This window comes from Phoca vitulina, unplaced genomic scaffold (genome assembly GCF_004348235.1).
Source record: "Phoca vitulina isolate PV1807 unplaced genomic scaffold, GSC_HSeal_1.0 scaffold80, whole genome shotgun sequence".
Taxonomy (NCBI): domain Eukaryota; kingdom Metazoa; phylum Chordata; class Mammalia; order Carnivora; family Phocidae; genus Phoca; species Phoca vitulina.
In genome coordinates this window covers 5,388,431-5,403,648 of record NW_022589783.1, presented here as the reverse complement: position 1 = coordinate 5,403,648, position 15,218 = coordinate 5,388,431, and the positions used below count along the sequence as shown (strand labels likewise).

Here is a 15,218-nt window from a genome sequence, read left to right as displayed (position 1 = left end):
ATTCCCTATTTCTGTTTCTCTGCCCTTTGTTTTTTGTTCTGTTGTGGGGTTTTTTGCTACCCTTTGTTTTAAGCATTGCTTTTATCCCTCAGAAGACACAAGCCCAGAAAGAAGATGGTTTTCCTGGCTCTCAGTTTGAAGTTTTAACCTCTCATAAGAAAGGTAGGATATGTTTCCCTTTTCCTTCTCAAACTGAAAGTAAAACTCAGGGCTGTTTTGTTTCTCCTTATACTTGTTTAATTAAGATCAACTAGGATAAAACTTGCCTGCTAATTTGAGATAAAACATGCACTGTTTCAGCCTCCTACTTTCTTTTTACCCATAGGGAAGGTTCCAGGCTTTCTGGTCACTCCCATGGAATTGACCGTCATTGTCACAAATGCACCTTACTCTCTCCCCCACATTCCTTCCCCTCTGCAATTTTCATCTTCCTCCTCCGAACCTCCTCTCTTCAGCTCCTACCAGCTACCTGCCTAGGGTCATAACTTTGTTCTATGCCTTTTGTGGGTTTTTTGGTTGCATTATCCTTTCCCCCTTATGAATTGGTTCTGATAACTGTGCCCCCTGACTCTTGGTTCTTCGGGACACCAGCCTGCAGCAACTCAATACACTTCTTACCTTGTATCTCCCCCTAATTTCTCACATGATTATTCTGTCTCCCTTAAGCAACCCCTGGGTAGCACCATGACTTCTATGTCCCTTATACCTACAGAAAAATACTGGACGTCTAGCATGTTCTCTGTTCTCTCATTCCTGGTCCTCCAGGAAGAACCCAACTCATCCTCCCCCACCCCCCCCACCCCCCACCCTCCCCACCCCCACCCCTGCCTCCTACATACTTTGAAGCAGATGTCTGGTCCCAGGCTGAACAGAGTCAGCCTCCTCAGTGGGGGGAAGGTCAAATCTGCTCAGACATGTTAAGAAGACATTTCACAAGCGTTTGGCTGAACTCATGTACTAATATCTAAATATTGAGTAATATAGAGTAAAAAATTAAAAGACAGCCAAACAACCCTTTGGCTCATCTTTGAGTCCCTTGAGGTGTTCTGAAAGCTTCTTTTTTTCATGTTGATTTAAAAAAAAAAAAAAGCTAAAAATGAGATCTAGCCTAGATTTTGCCCAAGACGAGGCTTTTCCTATTTCCATGGCTGAGGAATGAGGATTCTAAGACTCTCTGGAAGGACCCTTTGAACTCTGGAAGTTCCGGATTCTACCTGCTGCTCGGAGCTTCCAGGCAGGGGCCCCCGGCTGCTGGCGATGCCCCATGTGACATCACAAGGGCTTTGTGACACACCCGACGCTGCATCTAGTGTAATACCACGCAGGCAGGGCAGCTCCGCACACTCAGCTATTTGCTCAGAATCCGGGCACTATAAAGTCAGCCATTCAGAAAAATATCTCGTCTTTCAGATCATTCAACCTAGACTCCTGCCTAATTTCACCTGTGACTCAGCTTAGACAGTTTATCAACTACAGAGCAGTCAATGTCTTAATGGTAGGTGGGGGAGCTCGGTGTGCTGAAAAGTGGGAACAACGTGGGGGGGCTCCTTCCATCTGGAATCAGTGGAAGCCGCACATCAAATCACTGAATCTTGAATGGAATGCTGGCTCTGGGGATTAGGATTAAGAAGATATGAGTTTTGGGGCGCCTGGGTGGCTCAGTCATTAAGCATCTGCCTTCGGCTCAGGTCATGATCCCAGGGTCCTGGGATCGAGCCCCGCATCGGGCTCCCTGCTCTGCGGGAAGCCTGCTTCTCCCTCTCCCACTCCCCCTGCTTGTGTTCCCTCTCTCGCTGTGTCTCTCTCTGTCAAATAAATAAATAAAATAAAATCTTTAAAAAAAAAAAAAAAAGAAGATCTGAGTTTTAAAAAAGAGGTTATGGCTTCCAGGCTGGATTATGCCACTCTAGAGGCAGGCTGGGCATTTATAATGACTTCAGTTCTCGAAAATCTAATTATTTATAGAAAATTTAGTTGTGACATCATCTAAAGCAGAGTCTGTTTTTCTGACTCTGAAAAGACACTTTAAAACAAACCCAATAACTGAATCCAGATTTAGTTTAGGGTTTCGGTTTTTCAGTGTGTACCTGTATGTGCGCGTTTGTGCATTTGGTGGGAGTGGGGGTGGGGATGGGGGGAGGGGATGGGGGAGAGATGAGGCGCATAGTCCAGAGAACCAGGGGGAGCTCTGCTTTAAGAAACTGTTATAAGAAAACTTACATTCGTAAAAATAAAAAAAATTGGATGAGGGTAATTTTCCTAAGTGTTCACATGTAGAGAATTTCCTTAATTTTCTTAATATAGAATCCTCCTAGAGAATATGGATTTATTTCCTTCTCCAGCACTAACCCTATCATGAACCCACATGCATATGTTGTCCATTCAATTTGGGTGCCTCCCCTCGCTTACTTTCTTCCTTAGTTTCTAATTGCTTTTGGTGTTTGGTGGAAGTTAAAACAGTCTCAGCAGGTGACATTTATCAGAAGTAGTGGTGGTAATAGAAGTTAACCAGCTTCATTCTCTTCCCACTCATTTTAATCCATCCATTTCCCCCAGTTAGAGGCTACCTTCTCCTCTTAAACATTTGACACTTTTTCTTTGCATAATCAAAGATTTCGTTTTTATTTTTTAAAGATTTTATTTATTTATTTGAGAGAGAGCACAAGCAGGGGGAGCGGCAGGCAGAGGGAGAGGGAGAAGCAGGCTCCCCGCTGAGCAGGGAGCCCGATGAGGGGCTCAATCCCAGGACCCTGGGATCATGACCTGAGCTAAAAGCAGACACTTAACTGAGTCCCCCAGGCACCCCAAAGATTTCTTTTTTAAAGTGTAATTTGTCCAATCAAGGAGACTTCACTGTGCAATGAGGATTTCGTCAGGGTGTAAAAGCCTATGTCTTGGAATGCTCCAATATGAATAAACACCCAATCCAGTTTTATACCCCCTCCCTTGATCTAGGATCCTCAGGACTAAGCCCATGCACAGGCCCCTGATTCCATTCAGTCCTGATGCCTGGGGGGAGGGGGGGTTCTGCAGTTCCTTGGGGACACTTTCTTTCCTCCCTGAGCTGGGCCCAGCACCTTCCCAGCCAGGCTATGCTGTAACTTGACCCTAGTTATTGATCAGGTGGCCAGGAGGGGCCTGGGTAGGGGGAGGGGTGGTCCGGAGGGAGGGCATGTGTTGCTTGTGAAGTATCCTCAAGCAAAGGAGCAGAGCTGGCCTTTAACAGGGGTGAGTGGGCCATTCCTATAGGCCCAGAGGGTGGGGCCCCGTGGCCCTCCACCCATACACCCCCATCCCGAGTCTCAGCGCCTCCCTCTCTCCCTGGACAGAAGAGCCAGATCTGAGAAGCCACCTTCCCTTACCACCAAGCCCTGCACTCGGTTCTCAGCTTTCTCTGCCCTTCCCACGTAGGTGAGTGTCTCTTTATGTGTCGCTAAGGAGGCCAGATTGAAAGTTCGCCTTCAAGTGGGGACTAATCACCCTCAGCCTTTCATTGCCTTTCTCAAATGCATCTGTAGCATCCAACAGCAGCCATTTTGATTCCACAGGTTTTTTTGGTGTGTGTGTGTGTGTGTTTTAATTTTATTTATTTGGGAGAGAGAGAGCGCACGAGCAGGGGCAGAGGGAGAGGGAGAAGCAGACTCCCCGCTGAGCAGGGAGCCCTACACAGGCAGGATCCCAGGACCCAGAGATCATGACTCCAGCCAAATGCAGACACTTAACCGACTGAGCCACCCAGGCCCCCGATTCCACGGTTTTTATATTTGCTACTCCCTGCCCCATCTCTCAAATGGCCCAACCAGAACGTTCCTTTCCACCAGTATTCCATTCCAGTTCCCCACCAGTGAAGTTGGACAAAGCGCACCGCTTCAGCCCACCAGCGGCTGTCAGAGCACCGCCTTCCCACCAGCAATGGGGTCTTAAGGGCCAGCTGGCTAGGGGTGATCCAGCCCCCAAATCCCATTTTGGTGTCTGTTTCCCAGGACCACCCCCACTACCAACTGTTGTAGCTCCAGTTGCTTAGGAAACAGGCTCAGAGACGGAGATTTGCGTGCAGGTCCTTTATTGGCATGGGTTTGGGAGCCAACACCTGCAAGTGGAGGAACTGGGTCAAGCAGAGTGTTAACCTTAAAACTAAGACCACCAGTTATTTTGCCAGCAAAAATGGGTTTGAGGAATAGCAGAGACTTGCAACCCGGGACAAGAAAGCTATAGCATAATCTTAGGCAAGTCTGCAGAACAAACAGAAGAATGGTCTTTTACAGAGTAAAGGGGAAGTTGAGAAGGCGGTAATAAAAAGTTCATTTGGGCCGTATCACAGTCCCTCATTGGCTGAGCAGTGACTGTCCTTCATTGGCTGGGCTGTAGTCACAGTCCCTCATTGGCTGAGCTGTGACTGTCCCTCATTGGCTGGGCTGTAGTCACAGTCCCTAATTGGCTGAGCTGTGACTGTCCCTCATTGGCTGGGCTGTAGTCAGTCTCTCATTGGCTGAGCTGTGACTGTCCCTCATTGGCTGGGCTGTAGTTACAGTTCCTCATTGGCTGAGCTGTGACTGTCCCTCATTGGCTGGGCTGTAGTCACAGAACCTCATTGGCTGGGCCAGGGGAGGAGGAAACTTTCCTTCCTCTTGCTGGGATATGTGAAATACTATCCCTACAAAGTGCCTCTTTTCCTGTTGGGTCTGCAGTCGACAGGGAGTGCTGGGCAGGAGAGCTACCCCTGCGGCCTCCTGACTCCCTTCTAAAGGAGATTTTCTTTTATTTTCACAAGAGAAAGAGGCTAGACTGTGATGTGCTTGCAGGAGGGACCTCTGTCAGTCCCATGGGCAGCTCTGGGCTGGATGGGTCTTCAGAGTCATCCCAAGTTGAAACAAGGCAGTCTTTAAACACGAGTTCTCTCGGGGAGGCGGAACCTGGGGCAAAGCAGCTTGCCCCACCAAAGGTAAGCCTGGGGAAGGGACGCGGCCGCGAGCCCGTACTCGGGGCAGTAGGGTGGCATGGGCGCCCCAGCCCCAAGGTATGATCTAGTGGCACCACACAGCACCACTGCATGAGACATTGTATCCAGGTGTGTTCGGGTCTCTGGGGGGCAAGGTGCTGCCCTGGTGGTTTGACGCCATGCACTTGTTGAGAGTACTGGGTTCTGTGGGGCAGGAATGGTCTCTTCTGTGAACAAGAGCAGTAAGAGCCGGGGGCTCAGTGGTTGAGCGTCTGCCTTCGGCTCAGGTCATGATCCCAGGATCCTGGGATGAGCCCCACATCGGGCTCCCTGCTCAGCAAGGAGTCTGCTTCTCCCTCTGCCCCTCTGCCCCTCACCCCGCTCTGGGGCTCTCTCTCACTCTAAAAAAAAAAGGGCAATAAGAGCTAGAGCGCGTATGCAGGCTTGTTCCTAGTGCATGCCTAAGGTCAAAACTGGAAGCCAGACTCTTTCCTCCAGTCAGAGAAATCGGATAAAAATGGGAGACAATACAAAATGGTCAGATGCAGGAAGACACTTGGAAGAATCAGAGCGTGAAGAGGACCCACACCAGAGGCTCCTAGAAAGAGGGTGATACTGGAGAGCTCGGGAGGCTCATATCCTTGATTCCCTCTTCCCCCGCCAGGCTGTCACGTTGTTTAAAGGGTTGGGGTGGGAGAGAAGGGGCTGCTCTATGCGTGTGTTTACAAGCATGGGTGCCATTTGATAGGTACTGTGTGTAATCTCCATTTTTAATTTTTTGTTAAAGTAATGCATACATTAAAAAATAAAGCCTAAAATAAAAACAAAATCTTACGGAGTCAGCAGGCCCCTGCCCAGTTTCCACCCTAATCCTCAGTACAACTCCCCAAAGGCAATGACTTTCAACTCTTTTAATATATTTTGTAGGACAGTTGCCTTCATATTTTAAATAATATTTTTAGGCTTCTACTTCTTGGCTTATTTCACATATCAACTTCATTTTTCTTACATGACTTCCATTTTTTAGAATCTTATTTTCCTTATGAATCTGTAGCCAGTGTGTTACATCACTCTACAAATATCATTCCTTAATTTTTAGCATCAGATAAGTCATCTACTTGCATTTCCCCACCCCATATCATCTATCAAATCTGATATTCTTTTGACCCATCTCATTTTTGGGGAGGGGTGGAGTGCCAGAGTTCACTATAGCCTCTTCCAATGTGGACAGCCGCCTTCCGGGGCCCCCCCAGCACAGCCACCCTCTGGGGCCATCTCTGCCTCTCTCCTGGGTTGGATCCACCACCCTGGGCCATGTCTTCTTTGTTTACTCTTTGTTTTGTTGGCATTTGCAATCCACATGTAGTCTCCCAAAAAAGAATACATGGAGTGTAATTCTTTCTGAGTCCTTTACAGATCTGAAAATATCTTTATTCCTCTCTCAAGCTTAATTAAAATTTGACTAAAGAATTCTAGGTGAAATACCATTTAACTTAGGATTGTGAAGCCATTTCTCTATAGTCTTTAAGAACCCAGTGTCGGGGCACCTCTGTGGCTCAGTCGGTTAAGCCTCTGAGTCTTGGTTTGGGCTCAGGTCGTGATCCTCAGGGTTGTGAGATTGAGCCCTGCATTGGGCTCTGCACTCAGCAGGAAGTCTGCTTGAGATTTTCTCTCCCTCCAGCTTGTGCGCTCTCTCTCTCTAAAATAAATAAATAAATCTTTAAAAGAAATAAGAACCCAGTGTTTTTGTTGAGAAGTTTGATATCCTTCTGAAACTCCTCCTGTATGTCAACCGTTTCTTCTGCACCTGGAAGCTTTTAGGATACTTTTACGTTCATTGCATTGGGCATTTTGTGAGCCCTTTTAGTTCTGGGGAAAATATTCATATTACTTATTTAATAATTTCCTGTCCTCCATTTTTCTCTGATCACCTTTTGGAACTCTTTTTACTAGTTAGATGTTATACCTCCTAGAATGAAATACCACATCTCTCCATTTTTTCTTATGTTTTCCCTTATGTCATTTTGTTATGCCTTCCAGAATATTCCTTTCACACTATTTTCCAACCTTCTAATAATTTTTTTTTTAGTTTTCCCAATCATGTTTTAGGTTTCAGCAACCTTTTTTTGTTCTGTAATGTTTTCTATATCATAGCCTGCTTCCCTGGTTTTATGGGTGTAGTATCTTCTTGACTCTCTGTGAGCAATCAAAACCAGTGTTTTGATTTTTTTAAAGTTCTCATTTATTTGTTCCCCTTTCCTGGTTCTGTGTATTTTCCCTCTTTCTGGAGGCTTTCTTCAAATGCCTAGGTCGATCCTTGGCATTTGTATCAGTTTGCTAGGGCTCTTATAACAAAATGCCACAGACTGGGGGTGGGGGACAGGCGGCGCTTAAACAACTGAATTTATTTCCCTCCATTCTGGAGGCTGGAAGTTCAACATCAAGGTGCCAGCAGGGCTGGTTTCCTCTGAGGCTTCTCTCCTTGGCTTGCAGATGGCCTTTCCTGTGGGCATGCACCCCAGGTGTCTCTTCCTCCTCTTACAGGGACACTGGTCCAATTGGATTACAGCCCACCCTTGTGGCCTCATTTAAACTCAGTTACCTCTTTAAAGACCCTATCTCCAAATAGGGTCTTTTTAGGAGCCAGTACTTCAACATATGATTTTAGGAAGGACACAACTCAGAGCATAACAGCATTCTCTTCCAGTTGAAAAATGAGACACTAACCCACTGATGGGAATCTCTGACCACGGCCACAGGTGCGCTATCTTCAAGTGACACACGGGGCTGGCTGCTTTGTTGGGCACTCCATTTCAATGTGGGGGACCTGTCTTCTCACCATAGAACAATTCTCCTGTCTCCTACCTCAGGTGTAGCGACCTGGCTGCCAGGAGCCTGTGTGTGAGATGGGGAAGTGGGCAGGGTGATCAAACCCTCTGGATCCAAGGGACCCCCTTGACTTCAGCCCTGATCTTCCCTCTGTAGAGGCTGAGCCTCCTCAGTCCCATGTCTCCAGAGAAGAAATTGCCACACTCCCATCTTGACTTTAAGGCACAGGGAGGGGTGAAGAGAGCTGACTGCTGTGCGTATAAACATGTGGTCTTCCCGAAGCCTCCCCACTCTGCATCTGACCTGCCTGCACCTCCAGGGCCCCGGCTGCCCTGGGGTTCCACCTCAGAGTCCCTTCCCTGTGTGCGTGGGGTGCTGGCTTCCTCCGGCTTCCTGCTTGTTACCTCATGTCCAGCAGCGTCCAGTCTTCCAAACCTGTGTTGAAATCTCAAGTGCGCTGAGCTTCCCTGTACCACTCTTTTCCCAGGGGAGTTTTTAGATTTGTTTTTATTCACAATTGAGTCAAGGGGAGAGGCACAGACACACATTTTCAATCTGTCATCTCTAAAGGAAGCTTCTCAAGACTTTTCCTTTTTGATAAATTAGGAAATATTTCCAACAAAAGGGAAATATAGAGAAAAATATGAACACTTGTGGACACATCATCAAGCTTTATCAAACCTTATAATTTTGCCATATTTACTTAAGAGATTAAAAAAAAAATAAGTGTTAAGAACCCAGTAGGAGCCCTTCCCTCTTCCCAGTGCCCTCCCCCCTGGGAGTAATCACATCCTAAATTTGGTGGACCATTTGCCTGCGTGGGTTTTCCCCAACATTTGCTGCATACAGGTGTATCCATAAACAGTTGCGCTGCTTTTCATGTTTTCCATATGCATGGAAAACATGCATCACACCCTGATTGGTTTTTTGTGCGACGTTATTGTGTTTACAATATTGATCCATGTAGCTCCAGTTGATCTGTTTCCTGTGTTGAAGGAATAGTTCACTTTATTAATTCTTCTATTGAGGGAAACTTGAGTTGCATGTAGTTTCGACTACAAACATTACTGCAGTAAATTCTTTTTTTTTTTTTTTAAGATTTATTTGTTTATTTGTCAGAGAGAGAGAGAGCATGAGCAGGGGGAGGGGCAGAGGCAGAGGGAGAAGCAGGCTCCCCGCTGAGCAAGGAGCCCCAGGCAGGACTCCATCCCAGGACCCTGAGATCATGACCTGAGCTGAAGGCAGAAGCTTAACCGGGTGAGCCAGCCAGGCGCCCCTGTGCAGTAAACATTCTTGCACAGATCTCATGATCCATGTGAGAGTCTCTTCAGGGCATGTTCCTAGGCATAGAAATGCATCAGCATACCATTTGCTTAAATTCCCCTGAACTAGATAACTGCTAAAATGGTGGTACCATTTCGTAGTCCCATCAGTGCTGGACCAGTTATCATTGCCCACTTTCCTTCCAGCATGTGAACTGTGTTTTTTTATGTTTTTGAATTGGTGTCTAATCAGATTTTTAAAAATAGAGATTTAGGTTAACACTTCAAGATGGGTTGAGCATGAATAAGGGATGAGTAAACCTGCTTTCACTGTGTTTCCTTTAGTTGTAGGCTCAGGAGTGTGTGGCAATTACTTTAAATGAGTGTATGTTTTATAAGCATGTTACACATTTTGATGTTAAGTGATCTTCTGAATATCAGTTTTAAGAGTTTTCACTAATAAAAAACAAGATATACTTTATCTCATCCAAGTATATGGGTAAATACATATCAAAATGATCCTGTTCTTAAGACACTGAAAATTGCATTTAAGCCAAGTAGATGATCTATAAATCATTGAGATATCTAATATAGTTTCTCTTAAATTCTTCTGACTTAGGAAATTTAAAAATGGACCTTCAAAAATGCTAGGTGTACAATGAGAGGTGTCATATTTCAATGTTTATTCTATGGATCCTTGACATTTGGGATCTGGACAGCTCTGTTGTATATATATATTCACCATAACCATGTAAGCAACTTGGAGAAGAAACCCCAGGGGCCTGCATTAATTTGGTCCCTTGGAAAAAAATTGCAACAGCAAATTACCCATGACGACAAGCTAATCCCAAGATCACGTATAAGATTTGAAAGGCCTGACGAAGATGAAACTGCAGAATACCAAACCTTTTTAAAATCGGGTAAGTATTTTGATTTTCTCTATTAGCCTTATTTTAAGGGGGAAATATACCATACATTTAATATTTGGAAGAGGCAAAGAATGTCTTAGAGCAATTCAGTTTTTAAATTATAAAATATTTTACATATATACAGAAAATAGTGAAACAGGCATGTATCACCTAAATTTAACAATTTTTAATATAGTTTGCTATATTTATTTCAGAAAGTGTTGTTTTTTTCACAGAAATAAATGTTAATAGGTACCATTAAAGACTTTACCCCCTTCCTTCTACTCCCTTTACCCTCAGAGGTGGTAGTTAATCTGAGTTGATAGATATTTTTCTTCCCTTCCTTTATGTATGATCCCTAGCAAAATACACTATTATGTATTTTTAATGTGTTTGTAGATACTCCTAATGAATTGCAATGCTGCCGTGAATATGGATTATAAGTCTTTGTATGGACATATTTTGTTTCTCTTAGGTTTGGGACAGATGGAATGTACTGTAGGTATATGCTTAACTTTAAAGAAAATGACAACATGTTTTCAAGATAGCTATGCCATTTAATATCCCCTCTGGCAGTGTATGAGAATCCCTTTGCTCCAAATCTTCACTAACATTTGACAAGGTCAGCTTTTTAGATTTTAGCTATTCTAATGGGTAAGTAATGGTACCATTGTGGCCTTAATTTGCATTTCCCTGATGACTAATGATTTTGAGCACCTTTTCATGTGCTTAATGGCCACCCATATATCTTCTTTTGTAAAGTGTCTCTTCAAGTCCTTTGTCCATTTTTAAATCGGGATGTTTGTCTTTTGATTTTTAAGATTTTTTCAAATGTATTTTGGATTCAAGTCCTTTGATATGTGACTTGCAAATATTTTGTACAAGTCTGTGCCTTGTCTTTTTATTCCTTTTTAAAATTGAGACATAATTAACATATAACACCTTATTAATTTTAGAAGTACAGCAGAATGATTTGATGCATGTCTATATCGCAAAATGATCACCACAGTGAGTTTAGTTAACATCCATCACACACAGTTACAATTGTTTTTTCTTGTGATGAGTTCTGTGTTGGCAACTTTCAATATGCAATATCGTATTGTTAACCATCGTCTCCATGCTGTACATTTTTTATTCTCTTTTGAATGATGTCATTCAATAAGAAAAATTTTAAATTTTGATGTTCATTTCATCCCAATTTCTTGTATGGTTCATGTTTTTTTATGTTTTATTGAAGTAACCTTTGCCTACCTCAAGTTCACAAAGATTCCTTTCTATGTTTTCTTTTAGAAATTTTAGATTTTAGGTTTTACTTTACATTTTACATTAGGGCCATGGTCCATTTTGAGTGAATTTCTGTGATGGGAGGTAAGGATCAATGTTCATTTTTTCCTGTGTGGATATCCATTTTGTCCAGCATCATTTCTTGAAAAAAATCTCCCTTTTTTCATCTTGGCACCTTTCAAAAATCAGCTGACTGTTTTTGTTGGGTCTCTTTCTGAACTCTATTCTCACTCTTTCCAAAATTTTTTTGGTTATTCTAGGTCGTTAGATTGTTCAGATGGGTTTTAGAAACAGTTTGTCAATTTCTTCAAAAGAGACTGCTGGTATTTTTAATTGCATTGGCTCTATAGATCAATTTGGGGAGAATTGACATCTTATAATATGGCTTCAGCTATATGGCACATATTTTGATATGTTGAATTTTCATTTTCATTCAGTTCTCTATATTTTTATATTCCCTTTGAGACTTTCTCTTTGGATTATTTGGAAGTAGATTGTTTAATTTCAGAATCTGAGTAATTTTCTACTGTCTACTACTGACATCCAATTTGATTCCATTATAGTCAGAAAATACACTCTGTATGATTTCAATTCTTCTAGGTTTTTTGAGGTTTGCTTTATGATCCAGAATATGGTCCGTCTCTGGTGACTGCTCCATGCACACTTGGAAAAACAGTGTATTCGCTATTGTGGGTGCAGTAGTCTTTACGTACACATCAACTAGATCCTGTTGGTTGACTGTACTGTTCAGCTCTTCTATGTCCTTGCCGAGGTTTTGGCTGGTAGTTCTGTCAGTTGCTAGGAGAGGGTGTTGAAGACCCCAACTATAATTGTGGATTTGTCAGGTTCTACTTTATCTCTATTAGTTTTTGCTTCATGTATTTTGAGACTGTTTTTTGACGTGTTTCTGTTTGAAATCATTATGTCTCACTGGTGCACTGAATCTTTATCATAAGGTAATGTCTCTGTCTCTACTAATTTTCTCTGCTCTGAAATCTATTTTATCTAATATTAATATAGCCACTCCTACTTTTTTTTAAGTAGGCTCCACGCCCAAAGTGGGGCTTGAACTCACAACCCTGAGATCAAGAGTCACATGCTCTATCGATCGAGCCATGCAGGCACCGCAGCTGCTTTTTTGATTAATATTTGCAAATACATCCTTTGCTGTCCTTTTATTATCAATCTACCTATGTTTCACTGAAGTAAGTTTCTTGTAGATAGCATATTGTTGGAACACTTTTTAAATCCACTCTATTAATCTATGCTTTTAACTGGTATATTTAGATCATTTGCATTTAAGACAATTATTGATGTCAGAGTTTCTCAGCCATTTTATTTATTTTTTGTTTATTTCCTCTGTTTCTCAATCTTCTGTTTCTCTTATCTTTCTGTGAGTTACTTGAACATTTTCAAAATTCCATCTTGATTTATGTAAAGTGTTTTTTAAAAGATTGCTTTGTATGGTTTTATTAGTGGTTGCTGTAGGTGTTACTCGATACATCTATAACTTACCACAGTCTCCTTGAATCAATGTTTTGCCTCTTCAAGTAAAGTGTAAACAGTTCCTTAGCCTCCTCAATTTAAAAATATGATTGTCTTTGGTATTGAGCACCACATCAGATGGTGTTATAATTGTGGCTTCAAAAGTCAAATATGATTTAGGAAACTCATGAGAGTTTCTTAATGAGTCTATCATATTTACCCCTATTTTTATCCATTTTGATGTTCTTTTTTCTTTTCTGAAGTTCCAACCCTCCTCTGTTACCATTTCCTTGTTTAGAGAACTTTCTTTTGCTGCTCTTTAAGGGTGGGTTTGCTAGTCACAAATTCTTAGTTTTTCTTCACTTGGGAGTGTCTTCGTTTTCTCATAATTCCCAAAGGATATTTTTGCTGGGTATAGAATTTGATGTTGACAGTTCTTTCCTTTCAGCATTCAAAAATGTTGTCACTTCCTTCTCTCCTCCATGATTTCAAATGAGAAATCCAGTCATTCAGATTGTTCCTCTGTGAGTCCTGCGTTTTTTCTCTCTGGCTGCTTTCAAGAGTTGTCCTTTGTCTTCAGTTTTCAGAAGTTCAATTATGATGTGTCCTGCCATGGATTTCTTTGGTTTATCCTACTTGGGGGTTTGCTCAGCCTCCTGAGTCTATAGATGTCCAGCTTTCATTGAATTTGGGAAGTTTCCAGCCTCATTTCCGAGAGTACTTTTTCAGTCCCACTATGACTCCTCTCTTTCCAGGGCTCTGCTAATACAAAGATCAGCTCTTTTGTTGTCGGTACACAAGTTCCTGAGACTGTTTTTTTTCTTGTTTTCTCTGTTGTTCGGATTGGGTGGATTCCATTGATCAGCCATCACTCTGCTATTAAGCCTGCCCAGCGAATTTTTTATTTAGACTATTGTATTTTTTAGTTCTATACTTTCCTTTTTTTTTTTTTTTTTATAACTTCTATTTCTTTGCTGAGATCTTCCCTTTTCCATTTGTTTCTGAGCACGTTTATGAAGGCTGCTTTAACATCCTGGTCAGATCATTCGACCTCTGGTTCATCTTGGTGTTGGCACCTCTTGATTGTCTTTTCATTCAGTTTGAGATCTCTGGTTCTTAGTATGACAAAGGATTCTCTGTTGTATTCTGGGTGTTTTGAATATTATGAAACTCTGGGTCCTAATTAAGCTTCTTTATTAGCAGGCCATCCCCTACTGAGATGCAGCACAAGGGTCAAGGGTTGGGTGGGTGGGTATTCTAGGCTTCCTGCTGGGCCTGTGGACACCACCCCACCAACCAGGGAGCAGGTGCACTGCCTCCCTGAGTGTGGGGGGAAGTTCAGCTCCCCCTTTGGTAACATGGGGCATAGACTTGCATGAAATTGTTGTCTCTGAGTTGGCTCCCCAGTAGGCCTCATGGACACCAGGGTTAGGAGACAGGAAGCAGTGTCACTACCCAGCCTTGCGTAAACTGCTTCTCTCTTGTTGCCACCAGGTGGGATAGAGGTTTAGCTCTCCACTGGGCTCTGCTGACATGAGGGGCAGAGGGTATGTGGAGTGTGACTAGTCCCACCTTGCACCCCCTGGATGAGCCTTGTTGCTGCCATGTGGGCTTAGAGGCTCAGCATGCCATTGACATGGCACTATCTTGGGGAGAATCAGAGCTCCACCTGCTTCCCCCAGACCAGCTTATGGAGGATCAGCTCCCTGCTCAGCTTGCCCACACCACCCATGTAGGTAATCAGAGCTCTGCCTGCTTCTGCCAGGAAGGGGGACGAAAAGGGTAGGTTCTGCTCAGGACCCCCCACATCACTGCCTGCTGCTCCCTTGGGTGTGGTGAAACGCCCACTCCCTGCCCACTGCACTGAAGCCACAGGGGTTGGTGTGGTTCTCCCACTGCTGCTTGACTTGACTAGAATAGGTCCGGCCATGGCCGTGTGGCTAAAGGGACCAGGCTTATCTTGGAGTTTTTTTGTGTGTGTGTGCCTATTGGTGGTTCTACTTGGAGGCTTCTACAGACCTCTGTCTGGGATTTATGGGAGGCAACAGGGAAATCAGGAGCTCACCGTGTCCTTCCTCCCTTCCTGAGGTCTGCCTCAGGAATCTGCCTGTTCGTTTCGACCTTTCAGAGAACCTCCTATCCTTATCTGTTGTGTCATGTCCAGGATTTCTCAGGTGCAAGAAAGAGGGCCTAATGGAAATGGGGTTACTGCATCTTGAAGAGAATCCCTTTTATATATAATCTAGCCTTTTATATCTGTTTTGGAAAGCACTTCATAAGCATTGGAAAAGAAAGTTTATTCTTCAAAAACAAAGCAAAATATAAATCCACTAAGGAAATATAATGAATTACATTAATCAAATTCTTTCTCTCTCTCTGATTTAGAGTTGTTCTTAAAATATTCCATTACTGTTTATTTGTGGCAATATATATTGATATTTCTAATGATTTTAATGTATTTTACTGCAGCAATATTTGATGTCTGCAAGCTAATTCTTTTTTTTTTTGTTT

The 15,218-nt window shown here is 43.1% G+C and overlaps 1 protein-coding gene across 1 annotated transcript in view; it reads left to right on the top strand.

The window, feature by feature from the left end:
* Positions 1 to 15,218, top strand: part of GALNTL5 (polypeptide N-acetylgalactosaminyltransferase like 5) — a 109,873-nt gene that overhangs the window by 56,588 nt on the left and 38,067 nt on the right. Inside the window, exons 7-9 of the mRNA XM_032394375.1 lie at positions 93 to 162; positions 4,803 to 4,942; positions 9,650 to 9,950. Of these exons, the coding sequence (XP_032250266.1) occupies positions 9,689 to 9,950 (262 nt within the window). The 5' untranslated portion in view covers positions 93 to 162; positions 4,803 to 4,942; positions 9,650 to 9,688. The remainder of the gene's footprint in view (positions 1 to 92; positions 163 to 4,802; positions 4,943 to 9,649; positions 9,951 to 15,218) is intronic.